At 50.5% G+C, this 11,069-nt stretch overlaps 5 protein-coding genes across 5 annotated transcripts; 2 read left to right on the forward strand and 3 right to left on the reverse strand.

The window, feature by feature from the left end:
• Positions 1-402: 402 nt before the first annotated feature.
• On the reverse strand, positions 403-2,939 carry BO82DRAFT_395311 (uncharacterized protein). Its single transcript, XM_025638782.1, has 7 exons — positions 2,763-2,939; positions 2,574-2,680; positions 2,240-2,524; positions 1,750-2,136; positions 1,436-1,701; positions 875-1,384; positions 403-801 (listed from the first exon to the last, which is right to left on the reverse strand). The coding sequence occupies exons 1-7, from the start codon at positions 2,841-2,843 to the stop codon at positions 593-595; spliced, it is 1,845 nt and encodes a 614-aa protein (XP_025487691.1). The 5' UTR covers positions 2,844-2,939; the 3' UTR covers positions 403-592.
• A 901-nt stretch (positions 2,940-3,840) lies between these two features.
• On the reverse strand, positions 3,841-5,141 carry BO82DRAFT_435752 (putative short chain oxidoreductase/dehydrogenase). The gene is made up of 2 exons (XM_025641057.1): positions 4,632-5,141; positions 3,841-4,557 (listed from the first exon to the last, which is right to left on the reverse strand). Exons 1-2 carry the CDS (start codon positions 4,934-4,936, stop codon positions 3,990-3,992), a joined length of 873 nt encoding a protein of 290 aa, XP_025487692.1. The 5' UTR covers positions 4,937-5,141; the 3' UTR covers positions 3,841-3,989.
• A 749-nt stretch (positions 5,142-5,890) lies between these two features.
• BO82DRAFT_386536 (putative short-chain dehydrogenase/reductase) lies at positions 5,891-7,127 on the forward strand. Its single transcript, XM_025638252.1, has 2 exons — positions 5,891-5,932; positions 5,987-7,127. Exon 2 carries the CDS (start codon positions 6,093-6,095, stop codon positions 7,083-7,085), a length of 993 nt encoding a protein of 330 aa, XP_025487693.1. The 5' UTR covers positions 5,891-5,932; positions 5,987-6,092; the 3' UTR covers positions 7,086-7,127.
• Positions 7,128-8,154: 1,027 nt separating this feature from the next.
• Positions 8,155-9,679, reverse strand: BO82DRAFT_395314 (GNAT family N-acetyltransferase; the record flags this gene model as incomplete). Its single annotated transcript, XM_025638783.1, has 3 exons — positions 8,155-8,203; positions 8,277-8,644; positions 8,717-9,679. 3 exons carry the CDS (start codon positions 9,677-9,679, stop codon positions 8,155-8,157), a joined length of 1,380 nt encoding a protein of 459 aa, XP_025487694.1.
• A 434-nt stretch (positions 9,680-10,113) lies between these two features.
• On the forward strand, positions 10,114-11,020 carry sidH (enoyl-CoA hydratase/isomerase family protein; the record flags this gene model as incomplete). The annotated part of the gene is made up of 2 exons (XM_025638784.1): positions 10,114-10,333; positions 10,431-11,020. The coding sequence occupies 2 exons, from the start codon at positions 10,114-10,116 to the stop codon at positions 11,018-11,020; spliced, it is 810 nt and encodes a 269-aa protein (XP_025487695.1).
• Between the last annotated feature and the right edge of the window lie 49 nt (positions 11,021-11,069).

Consider the following 11,069-nt stretch of genomic DNA (forward strand, 5'->3'; position numbering starts at 1 on the left):
AGGAATCGCGCAAGGATGATTGAAGAATGCTGGTATAGATTACGGCGTAAGGTCAACCATCAACGTCCCGAGAGCTGGAAGGTGGCGTGACTTTAAAGAGCAATCGAGGCCCATATTGTCGGCACAACATTTTTCGATGACTGTACTAGATAGTCCCAATTGCGCATTTGCGCCGCCGAAGAGGGACTCCGATTCTCTGTTCCGAGAGCGAGCGGGTGGATCCTGGTTGTCGAAGTTCACCGGCGAGGGCAGAACTCATCTCCGAAAGTCGGCATTGAGCATCAGTCCCGGTCCGAAACGCCGCGATGGAACTCCGGAGGTCCAGTTTTCTGTGGCTGCTTTTGGCAGGCTGTCCTTAAAGCTGCTGCTCTCTCAGGGCTGATACTACAAAATATGTGGCCAAATCGGAACCGCGTTTGTACAGTAATGCCCCCAAAAAATGTGGTCTTTTTCACTCACATTTCGACCATCTATATTTTCGTCGCCTTGTTCCAGTGCCACGTTTGTACTTCACGAATCTCGCCACCAATTCGTCACTTCACAGGCAATTTTCGCGCATCTGCAATCAAGAAGGAAATGGCTATTCAAGAACTCAAAGCAGCGGTGGGTTAACCATCGCATCAGGAACGTCATCAAAAACCAAAACAAGAGAATCAAATATCTCAGAGAAGTCACCGTCAGTAGGCATTGCGGTTCCCTCGTTGACTTGTGGCGGACACATGAATAAAGAATCCATCAGCGGTCCATCAGACTGTCCGCCCCTCGTGCCACCCTCTTCGTTCGGTTTAGCTGCAGTAGCACCTATAGGAAGAGAAAATGTAATTTAGTCCCACGTCTTATTCGAAAAGAAGAGAAAGGGTTTAGAGACAAGTACATTGAACCCCATTAGCATTCATACCCGCCCGAAACTGGTGGCGCCAGCGCCAAACGGTATCGAACACATGACTCATGCTCATCCGACAGCGGATTTTAAGCTGCGGCGTCTCTTCTTCGTCAAACGGCCACGATGCAGTGTCGGTGGCATTCCACATCTGCGCCAACACATCTGCGAGGCGATCTGGGCGATCCCGTCTCATCACACTAGTCCGTCGCAGCGCCGAAATCGCTCCGTTGAAAAGTAACTTGCCGTATTCGAAATCGATCTGGTGTCGAATGCGGCTTTTCAAAATCTTCAGCAGTGCAAAGGCCGCAGAGACAGTCATCTGCAGAATATAATTTGTCGCATGACCAATTTGGCCTGATGTTTCTAGTTCCAGGACTTGGGAGAGGAATGCTGTGGCCGCGACGAATAGCTTTGTGAAGCCTTCCTTTCGTGCATTTGTGCCCAAAAACACGAAACATCGGAGGTGCAACTCTGCGCCGCGCAGGTAGGTTTTATTTATACCTGGTTGATGGTTAACTGTGGCAAGAGCCAAGGTGACGTAGGTTTCCAAACGGGATATGTTCCTTCCTAGCTCAGTTTCCATATTCTCGAGTTCGTTCTCCAGGAGCTGCACAATCATGAGTTTTTCCGTACTGATAAAATCTGCGGCCTCTGGCCTGGTGTTATAGACAGTCCTTGTAACGTGATCACAGAACTTCTCTATGCGAAAGCGCACAAGAAGGTCTTCTGAAGGGAAGTATTCAGCATCCTGCAGTGAGGATGGCCCAAGAGCCCAGTCGTACACTGTCCCTGAAGGCTGTCCATATCCGGTAGAGACACTAACAATTGTGGTCAGCTTGCGGTAACCTGATTACTTACGTACTCACTTCTGAGCTACTATATTACAGACAAGCCAAGTCTGTAGGCGGTCCCTAACAGCTTCGCCGTGGCTTATATGCAGCGTGGTGAACTCCTCCGCCCGTACTGGCCGGTGCAATCCTGATTGCATCGATAGCTGCATCATGATTCCACTGAGTACAAACGTGGGATCTGCCTTTTGAGTGGTTGTGGGGAGTGGCCAGGTACATAGCAGGCAAAGAGCTTTGATCACATTATAGTCCTGCGGTATACTGTTCACTGTGGCCCACATAAGTCGTGTGAATGGGCCTAAGAGTTGGTTGAGGAAATTGGGATTTGATGCATCCCGTCGACTGGCGATACAAATGACGGTCCATGCTTGCAATGGGCAGGACCGAAGATAGTCCAAGGGTGATCTTTGAGGGTCTAGTAGTGGTAGAAAAATATGGTAATGCCTGAAGTACCTGCGAGGCTGTTAAAAGATCGAATCCCTCTATTACCAATGATCGGCATACTGACTGCTCAAACAACTCTGCTACTTGCCTCTGAGAAAGCGAAACGTCTTCAAGTTTCCAGAAGTCTGCTTCTGACGCTCTAGATGGTCTCTCGCTCAAAGAGGCCAACGGCGTCCATCCGTATAGTCCGGTATTTTCGGGGTTACTAGATTGACTAGACAATGCAACTTCCAAACCAGATGCTGTACCCAAATTTCCTTCCTCTGAATACTGAGAGCCCGCATCGGCAACGCCAGTAGCCAGGCGTTGGCGGAGTCCGGCAATCTCGCTCTCCATCTCCGCATTCCGTCTATCGTGATCAACATTTACCGGCGAACCAAGAGATTGTTAAAACTTACTTCCTTCTCATGGTACGTCGAAAGGATGGTTCAATCTTGCACTCAATTTGTAGTCGTCGACAACGTGAACAAGGCTCTGTAGATGGTCTGGCGCTGTCGCATCTAATCTACGCATTATCAAAGACCCACTGGTTAGCGAAGTTCAAGCCCTGTGTTCTGGGCATCGTAACCTCGTTAGACAATACTGACTTTGTGCTGTTTGCACTCATTGCAGGCCTTTCTCCGCGCACCACCGCGCTTTCTGTTTGGAAGAGTTGTGCGTTGCTCCATGCCGCTGGGCTTTAGGACCCTTGTCGGAAGAAAGACTGGAACTGTCAAGTATCACGCAGTGTTGGACCAGGCCGAGCGGTGCGTCTCTTAGCAAACGGGGAAGGGTACTTCAGCACGTGTCAAGATAGCAGGGAGATAAATTTGAGATAAATAGACGCAAAGGAAGTCGGTTAGTAAGCATAACCGGGTAATCCACAAGCGGGCTGGCCACCTCTGTATTCGACATAAAATAGCTATTTTTTAATTCTACATTCCACTAACAAGACTACTTAGCTGTCCTACATTATAATATACTACAGAATAATATCTATATTCTTTTTGAATCTATATCTACAAGTCTATAATCACTTGTTTATCAAAAAGACCAAAATTACAGAAAAGTATAGTGTATTTTATATTACCTGGATATATCTAGCTATTTAGAGAAAGTTCTTCGATACTAGATATTAAGTATAGCTAAAAATAATATCCGCGGGCCTGTATACCTTATAGTAGAGTAATAAATATACTAAGCTTTAACTATAAAACTGTTATGGAACCAAGGCCCTAGTATAGAGCTCAGCTTCAGGCAGCAGTTGGCGCCTAAGGCCTTGCATACTAAGTACTAGAACTAGCGCTAGCCTAGCACACGTTAAAGAATTTCGTACAAATAGGAGAAATAGCCTTCCAGCTATTTCTTCTCGTTCTGAGGCACGTTTCGATTAGCACAATCCATCCGTCCTGTAACAGTAAGGCTATCTTTTCTACTGCCCTGGTTTTCTATAAAAATGTTTATGGCGGTGTGTTATATCTGCATATGGCTTGGTTGACAGTAATGTCTCTCAGCTCTCCAAGGCTATTGTGTAGTGACTGTGCATCTGGTTGTTGGTGTTGATAATTCCGTGGAGCTGATGTGAGCTCTGCGGTGATAACTAAGGCTACAAAGGTGGGTCTATGGATCAGAAAACAGTGGTCCTTAAAGATACTCAGCCCTGCACAGAGGCAGATTCATGGAGCTCCTGCATATTATAATAGACCTATATTGTGGCAAAAGGAATAAAAAGTCGTTCTGCCTGAGATGGATGCAATGTAAATCAACAAACAGAGATAGCCGGAACCCCTGACTGTAAAATGTTTTACATCCACATGGTTTCACGGTAGAATCCACTAAGAATCAAAGTCTGCACTCTTTGTGATATCCTCCAATGCTGTCAAGTTCTCTTGGAGCATGTCGATCTTTCCTTGAGCCGAGTCAAAGGCTTTCCTCCCAAGAACAAGTCTAAGATATTGTTTCTTGTCTTTGGCCATTCCTTCCCCAGTAACAACTTCGAAAATTCGTTCGGCCGCTTTAGCGGGGTCTCCAGGCTGTTTTCCGTCCTCATCCTGAAGATGTTGAATTACCTTGCCGACTGCAGTATTTCGGTAGACTTCGGTAGCTGGCGAAAATTTAACTGCCCCCCGTCCCAAGAAGTTGGTTCTAAATGGTCCGGGCTCGACCAAAAGGATTCGAATGCCGAAAGACTGCACTTCAAGCGACAGCGACTCGCTGATTGCTTCAACCGCGTGCTTGGTAGCAGCGTACATACTGACAGCAGGCAGCGATCTTAAACCACCGGTTGAACTAATGTTCACAATAATACCCGACTGAGCAGCGCGCATCGAAGGCAGGACAGCCTTTATAACTTTCAGTACACCAAAGACATTGGTCTCAAACTGAGCCTGCACATTACTAAGCCTGAAAGATGAGTATATGTAAGCTTTACTCGTATACCTTTTATCAAAGAGGGTTTTGATAGATGATTCTCTTACTTAGAATCTTCAACCGAACCAACTAAAGCATAACCAGCGTTGTTTACAACAACATCCAACCGACCGTGGATTGCAGTAGCTTCTTCAATGGTCTTCTTCACTGTCTCTTCGGGGCTCGTGACATCAAGCGCAATCCACTTTCCGCCTTTGCTGGTAATTTCGTCCACCAGTTCCGGGGACTTGGAAGGGTTGCGGGAGGATGCAATAACATAATGGCCCTTTGCCAGAACTGTGCGGGCGATAGAAATTCCGAACCCGGCCGAACAGCCGGTGATCAGCCAAACCTTGGGGGCAGTTAGAGTCATTTCCTCACGTCCAATACTGAGTTTCGGAAGGACAGATGATTTAGAGGATCAAGGACTTAAAAAGAGAGCATCATGATGGCAATTCAGGGGTTACCGTCTCTACCGGAGATAATCATAATGAGATTGAATATGAGCTATAGTTGCTTCATGAATGCAATGACGTTGCTGACGAGCTTCGGAGACGAAAGTATGTTCTGGTTTGAAACAAACCCCGAAGTTGCCAGAATGATGCCAACAACGAAGATAAGAATAAAGTCTCTACTGAGTGCACTAAGTGGATACAAGTTGACGCTAATTGCTGACTTCGGCATCCTTAACTCCATCCACAAATGATTTCATAGGTGGCAAGTCTTCAAAAGTCGCGTTTAGAGTTTTAAGCTGATTGCGGCCTCTGTATCCACATTTAATCTAAGACATCCAGAGTCCATCTGAATGTAAGTCTAACCTTGTGGGCAGCCAACAGCAGCATGACTCTTCCAATAGAACTTTCCCTAAGGATTCTAGTTCCTCAGCTTTACTATTTCTAGTAGTGCATACACCTGTGCTAAACTCTGCAGTATCGATAATCAATTTTACGGGGTTAATCTATGCAAACCTAACTGTAAGGTTTGAAGCTGGTGATGATATGCTGCACCCCACCAAAGAAGTCACTGAAGAGGCACCAGACTCCTGCTATTTTGTGAGAGGCGTACGTAGATGGTAACTAGACCTTTTGAGTTCATGTCCAAAATACAACTTGGAACAGGCCATGGAATTCTTTGTGTTTCTGGCTACCTCGATTTGGACTAGGCCCTCGCCATCTCTGTCATTCCGGCGCACTCCGGCACACTGGAAGCCAAGCGACCAATTCGAGCGCTAAAAGCTGACATCTGCATATTAAACGCGGATTACTTGGAAGTAACTAATTACAAGAGAAGAATAGCGGAACGCAGAACATATTCCGAGGATCCTCAATTTGTATGACCTAACATGGGGAGGGAATTTCGGAGTTAGAAGGTACTTTTCTGTTCGCCGCATCCGCAAAGCAGGCCCTTACTTACATATAAAAAGGCCTCTCTCGTATAGTACTTATACATGATCGGTCAAATCATCCGGAAACTGTGTTTTTTCGCTCCCTTTCAATTCTCAGCATCTCATTTTTCCTGGCTTGGGCATCATGACCACCCGCTACGCCGACGTTCACAAAAACCCTCAGGGCCCTGGGGATGCTCGCCCAACAGCTATACAGGTTGTTCGCGATGAAGGATTGGAAGGCCAACTGGCGGACCACTCTATCCTCGTAACTGGTGCATCCTCGGGCATTGGTGTCGAAACTGCCAAGGCGCTTTTCGCCACCGGTGCTACTTTATTTCTGACTGCCAGAAACCTAGACAAGGCAAAGCAAGCCCTGGGTAATCTGGTCCAATCTCCCCGCGTACACCTCCTGGCTTTGGATCTGGAGTCTCTAGCGAGCGTACGGGCCTGTGCTACCCAGCTCCTGTCATTAACGACGACTCTCAACGTCTACATCGCCAATGCTGGAGTCATGGCGACCCCAGAGGGGCGCACCAAGGATGGCTTCGAGACGCAAATAGGTACCAACTATTTCGGTCACTTTCTCCTCTTCCTTCTTCTTCGTCCGGCACTTTTGGCTGCCGCAAGTCAGCAGGTGAACTCAAGGGTGGTACTTCTTTCCTCCATCGCCCACAGATATTCGGAGGTCATGTTTGACAACATCAATTTGGAAGGCGAGTATGAGAAGTGGAAGGCATATGGCCAGAGCAAAACTGCTCTTCTGTGGGCAGCGAATGAGATTGACCGCCGCTATACTCCACAAGGCCTACGTGCTTTTAGTGTTCAACCGGGTGGCATTCAGACCGGACTGCTACAATTTATGTCCGAAGAGGAGAAGAGTGGCCTTACCAGCGATCCTACATTGGGCCCGCAATTCAAGAGTCCCGAGCAAGGCGCCGCTACTTCGGTGTGGGGAGCTATTGCAAAGTCTTTGGAAGGAACGGGTGGAAAGTATTTGGAGGATGTGCAGATTGCTAAGGCATATGACGCCAGCGAAGGGCAGTGGGCTCCTGGCTACTTCCCACACGCATATAGCCCCGAGAAGGAAAAGAAGTTGTACGAGATGTCGCTGAGATTGGTAGGCGAGGATGAGTAAATAAATTGAGATTCCTTCATGTATTTCTAAAACAAGATAGGCTCCAAAATGATGAATTTAGGAATTTGTTTATATGATAAAAGGCATTTCTTCAACATAACATAATCGGACACTGCGACACTGAGCCGGCGGCTATCTACTACTACCTTACTGACTACCTCAATAGGCCTGTGCCTGTACAACAACCTGCAGAGGCTGTGTAACTTGAAGGACTGGTTATAGACCACTACTAACGGGACCACATAGCTAACCCATTTGCGTTTAGTCAGATTACCCTGGACTATAATACACCACGACTCCCAGACAACCGCGGCATTTTCGACGGTGTTCAGGAATATTATCCACGTATGACTCTCCCTTGAGTTTCAATGTACCCTAAATACTTGCCCATGCATTTTCTATTGATCTCATGCAGTTCTTCTCTGTAACGCCGAGATTGTCATACGTCCTAGATAGCACGACAAAAGCCGTCAACGGTTAGCTCGACATTTAGAAATGGCTAAAAAAAGATACTCTCGGGGCAGAGCTGACAGCACCAGTCTCTAAGCAATCAATTATCTAGAGTTGCGCCCTGAAACAGAAAATAACAAGGAAAAAAGGAACAGCTACCCTAACGTTCTAGCAACCTGTTGCTGTCAATGCAGTAGCCTCGACGAGATAGAGCTCTGAGCCACCACCAGTAGAACACGACGAATGGGAGTTGAACGTACTCTTGCACGCAGACCGGACCAGTCAGAGGACGCCAGAAAATGGATGGTACGGGCTATGGTCTTGAATGTGATCAGTAGATTAGGGAAATACTTCGACCAGGGTGGATGACATTCGATTGACTTATGTACTGTACTTGTATGTCACTGCACTGAGAGCGTTCTGTTTTCAGTGAGATCGGGACGGTACGATACAGAAAGATTACTGTAAATATACTGTCTGAAATACTTTGTACTGTACTGAGTTTTCTTCGAGTAAGACAAGCCGTACAGTACAATCAATACTGACCCCGCTTTTCCAGACCCACACTACTGTAAGGTACAAATCGCAAAGTTACAACGCCCATCCCGCAGAATTTCCTTCATCGCATGATGCCGGATCCAGCACAGCCATTGAGAGAGAGATATCCACTTGAACCATAACATACATACAATTTCATCACATTATATACCTATCTTTAAAAAAGCACTGATCGTGACCTACAATTTCGCATCCCAAGCCATGCGATCCGAGCTTTCAAGAGGACGCTCGCGCCCGTCCCACCACAGCGGGCACAGCTGGAACCACTTCTCGCGGCTGCAGAAGACATGCACGGAGCGCTTGTGGCCGAGGTCGACGTACTTCTGGACAGTGAGGCCCTGGGCGTTCTCGTAGGAGAGCACGGTGCCGCCGGAGGCCTTGGGCTCGCCGACGACGCACTGGGTGCGCGGCTCGTCCAGGAAGATGTAGTGGATGACGCTGGACCACCAGGCGTTGACGCGGAAGGCGCCGCGGATGTTGTTGTCGCCGACGAGCGAGTGGCGGCCGCGGTCGTAGTCGCCGGCGTCGTAGTGAGCGCCGTAGTGATCCTCCTATGCAGGAAAAGAAATTAGCATGGACGAAGACTACTAACCCGGAGAAAGAGGGTAGTTTCAAAGAAATACCTTAGCCCAGTAAACCTCGAAATACGCAAACGGCTTCTCATCAAACCGCCCAAACAGACACAACACATGCTTGTCCTCGTGCAACTTCCGCAGATAGTTGCGGTGGTGCTCGACCGTGCCGGTCTCGTTCCACCCCTTGGCGACCCGGGGATCGTTCTGCCACGTGTGGAACAGCTGCAGGTGCTCCTCATTCTGCCAGTCGACGGCCATCAGCGAGAAGTGCTGGTCCAGGTGCGGGATGTACCGACTGTACACCAGGGAGCCGGGGGTGGGCTTGACGGGCCGGATCGGGTGGCGCGCATACACGCGCTCCTCGGGGAACTTCATCGAGAACTCGTAGTTCTGGGCCATGGGCGGGTACTGGCTGCCTGCGCGACGGAGAAGGCCATGGGTGCCCTGATCGACGGCCCAGATGGGCCGCGGGCCCAAGGGGGAGCCGGCGCCTTGCCAGAAGGCGGACCGGAGGAGGACGATGGTGGGCAGGTTGGAGGGTTGGTTCTCGGTGCCGAAGGGCTCGCGCGGCGAGGGAAAGGGCACGGCCAGCCCGGTGCGGATGCACTCCTCGCGGACGATCTCGTGGCCGGGCCCTTGCAGGTCGAGGCGCACGGTCTCTTGCTCCGGGTGCGTGAGGAAGGTGGCGTGGATGAGGTTCCAGATCTGAGCCAGCGTGGGCGGCTCCGCGGTGGTCCAGGTGAAGGTCGTGCCGGGGCTGCGCTGGCTGCGCGCCCAGGGGCTGTTGTTGTTCAAAGGGATCTCTTTGGCGGATTCATGGTAGCTCAGGTCGGTGTATTTGAGGGAGTCGTGGTGGAAGGGTTCGGGGAGCGGTTGCCCGGCGGCTGGGCTGTCATGGAGGCGGAGTTGCAGGACTCGCGGAGTGGTGGATTCGGAGACGACGTCGATCTTGTAGGTGGTGAGATAAGGATGGGGGAGTTTGACCCAGGGTAATGACCTGGTGGAGGACATGGTGGAATGTGTTTGGAGGGTGTAGAGGAGAGGAGGAGAGGTGATTGAGAGGGAGAGGGCGGGGAAGAATGATGGAGGAGGGAGAAAGAAAGGGAAAAGAGGATGCAGGGAGGAGAGCTACAAATAACTAACCGGAGTTAATCAACCAAATCAATCCATCAACTCAATCCACCCGAGGCCCGCGGAGGCCAAGTCTAGAGTGGAGCTTCTGCAAGTTCGTATCAAAAGTACCCATTCTTACCATCCCGTACACACCGAACCAAGCTTGGTTATTTAACTTGGTTATATCCGTACGAACATCATTTCATCTCACAACTTCCGCTCGTCTCCTGAGATCATCTCGCACTGCTACGATTACAACCTCTCTCTCTCCTCACTCCGTCTTCTCCAATTCAACACATCCAACCCCTCTACAACTGCTCACATCACCAACCATGTCCCAACACCCCACAGTGCAAGGCTGCCTCATCAGTTTTCCCACCCCGCAAATCCTCCTCCTAACGCTCAACCGCCCCGAAAAGCGCAACTCCATCACCCTCGCCACCAGCAAAGAGATCCAACAACTCTGGTCCTGGTTCGATGCCCACCCGACCCTGCGCGTGGCCATCATCACCGGCGCCGGGGGTTCCTTCTGCGCCGGAGCCGACCTCAAGGGTTAGTTACCTAGCCTTCCATTTCTTAATCACAATGACCCCAATCAATCACCCTGTACCACCACCCCTCACTAACACACCTCACTCCCGCCCAACAGAATGGAATGACCTCAACGCCCGCGGCATCGAAAACAAAATGACCGCCCCAGGCCTGGCCGGCCTGCCCCGCCGGCGCGGCGTGAAGCCCATCATTGCCGCCGTCAACGGCTTCTGCCTCGGGGGCGGGTTCGAGATGATCACCAACTGCGACATCGTGGTAGCCAGCCGCAACGCGACCTTCGGGCTGCCCGAGGTGCAGCGCGGGATCGCGGCGGTCGCGGGCTCGCTGCCGCGGCTGGTGCGCGTCGTCGGCCGCCAGCGCGCCGCCCAGATCGCGCTCACGGGACGGCCGTTCTCGGCCGCCCAGATGGAGCGCTGGGGGCTGGTCAATGAGGTCGTCGACACGCCGGAGGGGTTGGTGGACCGGGCGGTGGAGCTCGCGACCGTCATCGCGAGCAACAGTCCCGATAGTATTCGGGTCACCTTGGAGGGGCTACGGCTGGGGTGGGAGGAGGCGGATGTGGAGGTGGGCAGTGAGCGGTTGGTGGAGGAGTGGTATGGGAAGTTGATGGCCGGGGAGAATTTCCATGAAGGCGTCAAGGCGTTTGCGGAGAAGCGGGCGCCGGTGTGGAGGGCTGCGAAGCTGTGAAGTGAGCATTCTCTTTGGCGATGGGGATTGTGACGGAAGATTTGTTTGG

The sequence above is a fragment of the Aspergillus uvarum genome (assembly GCF_003184745.1).
Source record: "Aspergillus uvarum CBS 121591 unplaced genomic scaffold BO82scaffold_67, whole genome shotgun sequence".
NCBI classification, from domain to species: Eukaryota; Fungi; Ascomycota; class Eurotiomycetes; order Eurotiales; family Aspergillaceae; genus Aspergillus; species Aspergillus uvarum.